A 10,882-nucleotide genomic window follows, 5' to 3' on the forward strand; every position below is an offset into this window, starting at 1 on the left:
CTCGGTTCTATTCATTTTTCATCCGTGTTTCTATATCTGGCTGTCGGGATTAAATATGTATCACATCATCATCTCCGCTCCTCGTCCCGCCATTCATCGTCTTCCATCGACACTCTGCTGACATTTGTTGTGGGGCTGAAGACTAATCTGAGCTCTGCTGTACGGCTTTATCGTATAGCATTTGTCTGGAACCTGTACCGATCCAGTTCTTACAAGACTACAAGTCCCAGCATGCCGTTAAGGGAGTTGTAGTCACACAACAGCTGCTGTATCATCCTGCTGTGTACCATCCTTGGCGCCCGCCGCTTCCATATTTATCATTGGGTTGTAAAGTGCTGCGGTGACCATCCGGTGTGGATCAGCGTGACGCATAATGACCCGAGTTCAGTGTGTGACAGGTTAGGATCTGATGACGTGACGCCCCCGCCCGGCCAAACGCACAGCTGGTCGACAGGCCCTTGTTATGACAGCGCTGTGACTCACTGTATCCTGGTGTGTGAGGGCAGAGTCTGCCGTATACCACCGCCATATAACATTCACCACAATGGTTGTGAAAGGACCCCATGACAGCAAAGTAGCTTTTGGCTCTCATTTTCCAAAAGCCCATTAAAAAATCTAAGCAGCCACTGCTTGGTTGGCATGAGGAAATTCTTCGGTTTTCCTTTGTACCAGTTTTGAAAAATCTCCTCTAGTGAAACCTGTTTATATGCTGGGGAAGAGCACACCTGCCAACTTCTGAACAGCGAAAAGCTTGTGAATATTTATGACAGGCCATGCCACCTTGTGCAAAGCAATGCCCTTTGTACTCCATAATAGTGCTCTTCAGTGCTCCCTCACAGTATTATGCCGTTTCAATAATAGAAGTGCCACTTAGTGCCCCCTTCCAAGCTAATAGTGCCCCTTCAATAGTAATAGTGCATCTCAGTGCCCCTTCCATAGAAATAGTGCCTTCCGGTGCCCCTTCCATAGAAATAGTGCCTTTCAGTGCCCCTTCCATAGAAATAGTGCCTTTCAGTGCCTTTTCCATAGAAATAGTGCCTTTCAGTGCCCCTTCCATAGAAATAGTGCCTTTCAGTGCCCCTTCCATAGAAATAGTGCCTTTCAGTGCCCCTTCCATAGAAAGTGCCTCTCAGTGCCCCTTCAATAAAAATAGTGCCTCTCAGTGCCCCTTCAATAAAAATAGTGTCTCTCAGTGCCCCTTCAATAAAAATAGTGCCTCTCAGTGCCCCTTCAATAGAAATAGTGCCTCTCAGTGCCCCTTCAATAGTAATAGTGCCTCTCAGTGCCCCTTCAATAGTAATAGTGCCTCTCAGTGCCCCTTCAATAGAAATAGTGCCTCTCAGTGCCCCTTCAATAAAAATAGTGTCTCTCAGTGCCCCTTCAATAAAAATAGTGCCTCTCAGTGCCCCTTCAATAGAAATAGTGCCTCTCAGTGCCCCTTCAATAGTAATAGTGCCTCTCAGTGCCCCTTCAATAGTAATAGTGCCTCTCAGTGCCCCTTCAATAGAAATAGTGCCTTTCAGTGCCCCTTCAATAGTAATGGTGCATCTCAGTGCCCTTTCAATAGAAATAGTGCCTTTCGGTGCCCCTTCCATGGAAATAGTGCCTTTCGGTGCCCCTTCAATAGTAATAGTGCCTTTCAGTGCCCCTTCCACAGAAATAGTGCCTTTTAGTGCCGCTTCCATAGAAATAGTGCCTTTCAGTGTCCCTTCAATAGAAATAGTGCATCTCAGTGCGCCTTCAATAGTAATAGTGCCTCTGTTACAGCACTCTGCCCCCTGAGTACCAGGTGGGGTGCCCTGATCTTCCCGCACCCCACTGTCCCTGCCTACTTGCCTCGGCCCTGGCTAACCCCTGGCGGACAACTGGGCGGTGGTCCCTGCGCTGGCTAGGGACCTGGCGACTAATAGATGGAACTACTAACGGGGGACAGAGTGCCGACAGAAGAGGCAGGTGGAACAGACAAACGGAACTTACAAAGCAGAGTAAGGCTGGAGATGGAGCTCACAGGCAAACTGACAGGACACTGACGAGCAACTAGAGCAGACTGAGACAGACCTGACTAGAGGCTAGCAGAACCAATAACTGGTAGTGAGCTCAGGTCACTGCCAGCCTTTTAACTTAAAGCCTCCGCCCAGGGGCGGAGAGTGGGGGGAGCCTACTCTCCCACTGTTGCATATGGAAGGTGGAGGAGAGCGGGCGGCACCCTACGGGCGGACACGCCCACGCCACTGCACGTTGGCTGCTCCACGCCGCCGGGAGAGCCCCGACAGCAGAGCTCCGGGACGCCAGAGCCGACATCGGAGCGGCGCGCGCCGGCCGCGGGACCTAGCGCCGCCCTGCATGGTAACAGCGTCTCAGTGCCCCTTCAATAGTAATAGTGCCTCTCAGTGCCCCTTCAATAGAAATAGTGCCTTTCAGTGCCCCTTCAATAGAAATAGTGCCTTTCAGTGTCCCTTCAATAGAAATAGTGCATCTCAGTGCCCCTACAATAGTAATAGTGCCTCTCAGTGCCCCTTCAATAGAAATAGTGCCTTTCAGTGCCCCTTCAAGAGTAATAGTGCCTCTCAGTGCCCCTTCAATAGTAATAGTGCCTCTCAGTGCCCCTTCAAGAGTAACAGTGCCTCTCAGTGCCCTTTCCAGAGTAATAGTGCCTCTCAGTGCCCCTTTAATAGTAATAGTGCTGCGCAGTGCCCCTTCAATAGTAATAGTGCCGCTCAGTGCCCCTTTAATAGTAATAGTGCTGCTAAGTGCGGTCTTAATAGTAATAGTGCTGCTCAGTGCCCCTTCAATAGTAATAGTGCCTCTCAATGCCCCCTTTATAGTAATAGTGCTGCTAAGTGTGGCTTTCATAGTAATAGTGCTGCTCAGTGCCCCTTTCATAGTAATAGTGCCACCCAGAGGCTATTTCACTTTATTAGTACCCCAGAAGGAATAAAACAACATTATACACACCTAACAGCTGATGACCTTCTTCATCCGTTGGAGCAGCAGGTGATTCCAGTCCCAGGCACACTGCGGAGGCTTCAGAGGAAGAACTAGTTGGTGGCACAGGCTTACCATCCAGCTCAGACACTAGAGCTCACCAGGAAGTAAGAGTGGATCCAGCAGGCACACCGCCTGCACAGAGCATCAGTGACATGCTCTGGCGCAGTCCACAGCGTTGCGCAGAGTGGCCTCAGGTCAGAGGTGAATGGAGGTGTGGGGGTGCGTGACAGAGTCCTGAATACAAAATTGTCCTGCAGAATCTGGGACTGTTGGGAGGCATAGATGAGGGGGACCCTACATAACATGGCTATACAAAATGACACGTCACCAGAACAAGCACTGTGCAGACACTGAACATGCTGCTGAACTTCTGATCAGAAGTCCACAGAATAGTGAGTGCAGCTCTGGAGTATAATACAGGATGTAACTCTGGGTCAGTACAGGATAAGTAATGTATGTACACAGTGACTCCACCAGCAGAATAGTGAGTGCAGCTCTGCAGTATAATACAGGATGTAACTCAGGATCAGTACAGGATAAGTAATGTATGTACACAGTGACCCCACCAGCAGAATAGTGAGTGCAGCTCTGGAGTATAATACTGGATGTAACTCAGGATCAGTACAGGATAAGTAATGTATGTACACGGTGACTCCAGCAGCAGAATAGTGAGTACAGCTCTGGAGTATAATATTGAGTGTAACTCAGGCGCAGTACAGGATCAGTAATGTAAGTATGTATAACTGTCTTTGTGTAGGAACTATTTGTCCAACAGTCCAGCAATCTTGTGTGTGTTGCACAGCTGCAGTGCTAGAAGGGTTAAATGTTTAACAAAATCCAAAGCCTGCATGTAAATGTATCACTTATGTTATGTCATGTGGTATGAGAGAGTGTATAAATGTGAGTGATTGAGAGCGGGAAAGTTTTCCATGTCTACAGGAGTGTTGCTGTTCAGGAGGTCCAGCGGCATAGGGGCACCTTCAGCCCTCATGTGCTGAAGCATGGAAGGGGAGGAGAGATTTCCTGGGTTACTTGTGAGTTGGATGTGAGTAGAATGAGCCCCCAAGTGTGAGAGAGCATATGTAAGTAACTATCTCTTCTCAAGGCCAGTGCAGAGGTACTATCTCATCGTCTAAGTTTCCTATGAGGCAGTCTGGAGCCAGGATCACCGTGTAGAGGTACATCCTTTAATTGTTACACCCTCACGTCTTCAAGTTGGGGTAGAGGTACTGCCAGATAATGATCTTTGTTCACACATGTGCGTCTTTGAGTTTATGAAAGCCGTGTGGAGGTATTACGTTGTGAAGTCTTTAGGCTGCACTGTAACGTCTTTAATTGAACTGCCTTATATTATCTGTTCAAGTTTACAAGTAAAGTTTATGCCACGCTCTAACCGTTCCTAGGGACCTGTGATACTCAAGAACTGATGGTGCCTGCATTTATTCTCCGCCGAGGCTCATACCGGTGTGCAGGAATGGTGGCGTCACCTGTGACAACTACAACTTTTGTTATCCTGTTAGTAGGCATCTAGGGGTGTCCCAGGTGGCTTGCAGTGATACTCTGGCCTTGGCTGCGTGTGTCCCTCCGGGAAAGAGTATGGTAAGTGCCACCATGACACGTCCGCATTATACCCTCCCAGCTCCCCACGTATGCCAGGCATCCGGGGTCTCCCTATGGGACGCTGCAGCAGCATCACCACTCGTTCTCCTGGCATCCCTGCACATATCCTGAGTGCCGTGATGCCCGGAGTTCAGGAACGTGACCATCAAGCTTCTCATTGGCTGCAGCGGTCACCTGATTCCCTGTGACATAATGTGTCACAACAATCACCGGGATCACAGCAGGCTGCAGTAAGTATAGTTCACTTTGTTATTTTAATACTGGGGGTCCTGTTGCAGAGGGGGTCTCCAGTAACCGGGCAACCCCTTTAATCACAATCTCTTTGGGATGCCACTGGCAAGACGTCAAATTTGCACAGAACAACCCAGTTATTTTTCTTTACTCACCCTGAACAAATTGTACTTTTTTATTGTTTATTATGTTGGCTTTATAGCAGTAGCAAACCCTATTTTATTGTTCACTCCTTTAACTTTGTGCAGGATTTCAGTGCTCCTCATCTTGCAGCTAAAGCTGATTATCTCTTGGCAGCAGAGCTGACACTCTGTAGATTCTGTGCTATATTTAGAGAGAACATACACAGATAAGAAGCTGCTGCAATGATGGAGAGAATTGCCCATGACCCCAGGTGCTACTGGTTATCTGCCCCACCCTCCTGCCCCCCAGCTGTCCTACCCCTGTCCCCGCTGTTTACTCAGGAGGTGGATTTCATTCTAGAAACCCAACCTCTGCTGTATAAATAATACCCCAAACCCTGTGCTCATCCCAGAGACTTGACACTCCGGCAGGTGAGTAGTACAATGGTGTTGGATTATAGTATCCGACCTACTGGAATTTATAAAGTTTAGATTATATATTAAATTCTATAATATACGTCAGCAAGGAGCCTCCAGACTTCAATATTTATGTAACGTGTGCTGGAGGAATGGTGATGGCTGCCAAGATATTAGGGCTCATTCCTTGTAACTTTAAGCCCTCGAGCCAAGTTGTATTGGTTTTTTTGGTGCAATGTTCTGCAGATCTTAACATGAACTCATCTACATCTCTTTGCAGAATGTTGCTCTGGATCTTGGTCAGTGTCCTCTGTATCGCTGCAGGTAAGAAACTACCTCCTTAATTGTACACCTAGCGAGAAGAAACTGCTAAGGAGGATTTTAAAAAATTTCAGGAGGCAGAAAAAGGCGTGAAGTAGAAAAAAGCCATAGTCAACTATCCAATGACCCTCCAATCTAGCACTATTGCTGCGCTCTTCACTGATCCAAAGCAAATGCATGGGGCACATGCCGTTCATGGCTCAAGTGATCACTCGCCCAATCAAGGGCTGCAGTGGTTAAATGCCAATTATGCACAGATGCCGTCTTAGACAAACTTCTTTAATGTGGCGTCTTCTAATAGGAGGACAAAAGGCAAAACTAATGTGCAACTTTTGCTCCTTTTACACTAAACAAGAAACGATTCCAGGAGTGACCGACCTGGGGAGCGGCAGATTCATCGTTAAAAATCATTCACTTCTCGTTGAGTGTTTCATATTCCTATGTGAAACACTGAATGTGAGATGTTAGAACGCAACGAGAAGTCAACGAGCCAACGATGATTTTTATACCGGCAGATGGTGAACAAGAAGTGAACGATTATTGTTAGTCATTCAGTCGTTAGCTGCGTCTCGACCAAACGATTATCATTCACTTTCACTCGTTAGAACAATGTTTTGAAGGATAATCTTTCTTTCAAAACGCAGCATTACTCTACATTCTCATATATCCCTGCCATGCACAAAGCCTGTTCCCTGACTTCATTATGGTAAGAGATCTTGTCTTTCTCCTTCCAGCTGAGCAGCGCGGCTCCTCTTACTCTGGAGAATATGGCGGTGGTGGCGGTAAACGCTTCTCACACTCTGGAAACCAGCTCGATGGACCAATCACAGCTCTGAGAGTTCGTGTAAACCGCTATTATATCATAGGGTGAGAAAACAATTATACTACTACCATAGTACTTCCCTAATGTACAAAAATATAACTACTGTAATACTGCTCCTATGTACAAGAATATAACTACTATAATACTGCCCCTATGTACAAGAATATAACTACTATAATACTGCTCCCTATGTACAAGAATATAACTACTATAATACTGCCCCCTATGTACACGAATATAACAACTATAATACTGCTCCCTATGTACAAGAATATAACTACTATAATACTGCTCCTATGTACAAGAATATAACTACTATAATACTGCCTCCTATGTACAAGAATATAACTACTATAATACTGCCTCCTATGTACAAGAATATAACTACTATAATACTGCCCTCTATGTACAAGAATATAACTACTATCATACTGCCCCCTATGTACAAGAATATAACTACTATAATACTGCTCCTATGTACAAGAATATAACTACTATAATACTGCCCCTATGTACAAGAATATAACTACTATAATACTGCCCCCTATGTACAAGAATATAACTACTATAATACTGCCCCCTATGTACAAGAATATAAGTACTATAATACTGCCCCCTATGTACAAGAATATAACTACTATAATACTGCCCCCTATGTACAAGAATATAACTACTATTATACTGCCCCGTATGTACAAGAATATAACTACTATAATACTGCCCCTCTATGTACAAGAATATACTACTATAATACTGCTCCTATGTACAAGAATATAACTACTATAATACTGCGCCCTATGTACAAGAATATAACTACTATAATACTGCCCCTTATGTACAAGTACATAACTACTATAATACTGCCTCCTATGTACAAGAATATAACTACTATAATACTGCCTCCTGTGTACAAGAATATAACTACTATAATACTGCTCCTATGTACAAGAATATAACTACTATAATACTACCTCCTATATACAAGAATATAACTACTATAATACTGCTCCTATGTACAAGAATATAACTACTATAATACTGCCCCCTATGTACAAGAATATAACTACTATAATACTGCCCTCCTATGTACAAGAATATAACTACTATAATACTGCTCCGATGTACAAGAATATAACTACTATAATACTGCCCCCTATATACAAGAATATAACTACTATAATACTGCCCCCTATTTACAAGAATATAACTACTATAATACTGCCCCCTATATACAAGAATATAACTACTATAATACTGCCCCTATATACAAGAATATAACTACTATAATACTGCCCCCTATATACAAGAATATAACTACTATAATACTGCTCCTATGTACAAGAATATAACTTCTATAATACTGCCCCCTATATACAAGAATATAACTACTATAATACTGCCCCCTATATACAAGAATATAACTACTATAATACTGCCCCCTATATACAAGAATATAACTACTATAATACTGCTATTATGTACAAGAATATAACTACTATAATACTGCCCCCTATGTACAAGAATATAACTACTATAATACTACCCCCTGTGTACAAGAATATAACTACTATAATACTGCCCCCTATGTACAAGAATATAACTGCTATAATACTGCCCCTGTGTACAAGAATATAACTACTGTAATACTGCCCCCTATGTAGAAGATAAGTTTGTGAATCTGGTAGGATTTTCATATCTGAATTTCTCTTTACAGGATACAGATCCGGTATGGCAATAACTGGTCGGAATATAAGGGGGGCACCATATTAGGTGACATTGAGGAGATCTTCTTACACCCTGGGGAGCATATCTTGCAGGTATCAGGGAAGTATTCCACTTACCTGAGGAAGTTGGTGTTTGTTACAAATAAAGGGCGTACTTTTCCCTTTGGAAAAGATTACGGGACCAGTTTCAATGCCGTCCCCCTGTACGCCAACACCGTTCTACGATACATCAGTGGCAGCTCCGGGTCTGTGATTGATGCCATCGGCTTCCACTGGGACAATCCCAGCAGTAACTGCGTCCATTGTAAGCAGTAAAGAATCAGAGCATTGCTCCGTCCTGCAGTGGATTCCACCAAGTCGCCTGACTCCTTTCTCCAGACTTGTATTTCTCGTTCAATCTTTCACCCCTTTAAATCAGAATCAAGACTATGTGCCCCTGACTGGCACCGCGGGCAGAGCCGGCCCTGATAAGCCTTTTCTACCTGTCATTTATCAATGTATATCATCTGCAAAATAAAATCTGAAGGTGCAACCTGTGTCTGATGTCTCCTCCATCCGCTGATGGGCCAGACCCATGTGTAAGGGGCAGTTATACCCACCATCAAGAGTCATGCCCGGGTAGCAGCTGGCTAGGGAAAGAGGGAGGCATGCAGAGTGACAAACAACGGTCAGTGTAGTCGTCACTTCTCCTACATATACCTCAATATGTCAATCTGCTGATCCGAATTCTAGACTACATCGAAGTATCACGCATGCTAGGACTAGATATTGCAGATGGTTTTTAACCCCTTAACGACCGCCCATATGCCTTCTGATGGCCTGTATCGATGGCCTACGTATGAAGTGACATCCTGGGACGACCTCTCTTCATACAGAGCGGGCGTCAGCTGTTTATTACAACTGACACCCGCGGGCAATAGCTGCAGGAGCGATCAAAGCATTCCATGTTATAGTCCCCCAGGGGGGCTAAAAAAAAAAAAAGTATGATAAGATCAATAAAGTTTTATTAATTATTAAAAAAAGTAATAAAAGTTTAAATTGCCCCCCTTTTGCCATATCTATAATAAAAAAAATCGAAACCACAAAACAAAAATACATATTTGGCATCGCCGCGTCCGTAAATATCTGATCTATCAAAGTAGCGCATTATTTACCTCACACAGTGAACGTCATCTGAAAAAAAAAAAAGAACGCCAGGAATGCACTTTTTCAGTCACCCTGTCTCCCAGAAAAAATGCAATAAAAATCGATCAAAAAGTCATATGTATTCCGAAATGGTACTAACGGAAACTACAGGACATCCCGCAAAAAATGAGCCTCACATAACTATGTCAACGGAAAAATAAAAGCTATTGCGAGTAGAAGATGACGGCAGAAAATAATTTTTAAAAATTCAATGTCTTTGAAAAAAAGTAAAAGTAGTGCAGCAAAAAAAAATAAATATATATCTCGTAGTAATTGTACTGACCCATAGATAAAGTTATGTCATTTTTGTTGCAGTTTGTGCGCTGCAGAAGCAACACGCACTGAGAGATGGCAGTGTCGTTCTTTTCTTCATTTTACTCCACTTCGAATTTTTTAACGTTTTTCCGTACATTATATGGTACAATAAATGGCACCAATGAAAAATACAACTCGTCCCGCAAAAAACAAGCCCTCATACAGCGACGTCGATGGAAAAAAAAAAGGAGCTATGATTTTTTTTTAAAAGGGGAGGAAAAAACGAAAATTGGCTGCATCATTAGGGGGTTCAAATAAGAGTTAAAAACAAAGCGTGATATCAAAATAATGGGAAAAATTGCCAGAATTGCAATTAACGTAATATACCAACTCAAAAAATATCAAAATGCAATAATCAAAAGCAAACATTTCTAGAATATTACAGAATAACCAAGAGAAAAACTGGTCTGGCCAAATAAACACTCCTATATATCCCATTTATACCAAATACAAATAAAGGAGAAGTGCCAAATAGGCAGAGGAAAAAAAAATAGATTATATATATTTTGTAGCAACCTGGGGATCATTCGCTCACATCAGAGGTAGACACCAATGGGTTAAACTCAAAATTCTGATTTATTTTCACCTTCCCAGCAATATCAGCTTGTTTCAGCACAGCTCTTCAGCAAATAAACGTAAATGTCCTTTTAAGCAGGGTTTCAATAAACAGTCCAACTGTGTTTCTCACCCACTCTCCAGGGCAACTTCATCCAGTTGTCTTCAGTTCATGCCCCCCTGTCTAGCAGTCGGCCCAGGTCCCCGCATCTGGGCCGCTCTCTGGCCCTCGGCCTAGGTCCCCGCGTCTGGGCCTCTCTCTGGCCCTCGGCCCAGGTCCCCGCGTCTGGGCCTCTCTCTGGCCCTCGGCCCAGGTCCCCGCGTCTGGACCTCTCTCTGGCTTTCGGCCCAGGTCCCCGCGTCTGGGCCTCTCTCTGGCTTTCGGCCCAGGTCCCCGCGTCTGGGCCTCTCTCTGGCCCTCGGCCCAGGTCCCCGCGTCTGGGCCTCTCTCTGGCCCTCGGCCCAGGTCCCCGCGTCTGGGCCTCTCTCTGGCCCTCGGTCCAGGTCCCCGCGTCTGGGCCTCTCTCTGGCCCTCGGCCCAGGCCCCCGCGTCTGGACCTCTCTCTGGCCCTCGGCCCAGG

At 44.6% G+C, this 10,882-nt stretch overlaps 1 protein-coding gene across 1 annotated transcript; it reads left to right on the forward strand.

Moving 5' to 3' along the window:
* Positions 1-5,366: 5,366 nt before the first annotated feature.
* LOC136577656 (zymogen granule membrane protein 16-like) lies at positions 5,367-8,778 on the forward strand. Its single transcript, XM_066577565.1, has 4 exons — positions 5,367-5,393; positions 5,659-5,702; positions 6,434-6,566; positions 8,237-8,778. The coding sequence occupies exons 2-4, from the start codon at positions 5,660-5,662 to the stop codon at positions 8,559-8,561; spliced, it is 501 nt and encodes a 166-aa protein (XP_066433662.1). The 5' UTR covers positions 5,367-5,393; position 5,659; the 3' UTR covers positions 8,562-8,778.
* Positions 8,779-10,882: the final 2,104 nt, after the last annotated feature.

Source organism: Eleutherodactylus coqui, chromosome 8, assembly GCF_035609145.1.
Source record: "Eleutherodactylus coqui strain aEleCoq1 chromosome 8, aEleCoq1.hap1, whole genome shotgun sequence".
Classification (NCBI taxonomy): domain Eukaryota; kingdom Metazoa; phylum Chordata; class Amphibia; order Anura; family Eleutherodactylidae; genus Eleutherodactylus; species Eleutherodactylus coqui.

Bases quoted from the DNA above. Each gene is read 5' to 3' on its own strand.
- LOC136577656 (XM_066577565.1), top strand. From the start codon at position 5,660: ATGTTGCTCTGGATCTTGGTCAGTGTCCTCTGTATCGCTGCAG. The intron at 5,703-6,433 runs GTAAGAAACTAC...TTCTCCTTCCAG, and splicing joins TGTCCTCTGTATCGCTGCAG to CTGAGCAGCGCGGCTCCTCT. The intron at 6,567-8,236 runs GTGAGAAAACAA...TTCTCTTTACAG, and splicing joins AACCGCTATTATATCATAGG to GATACAGATCCGGTATGGCA.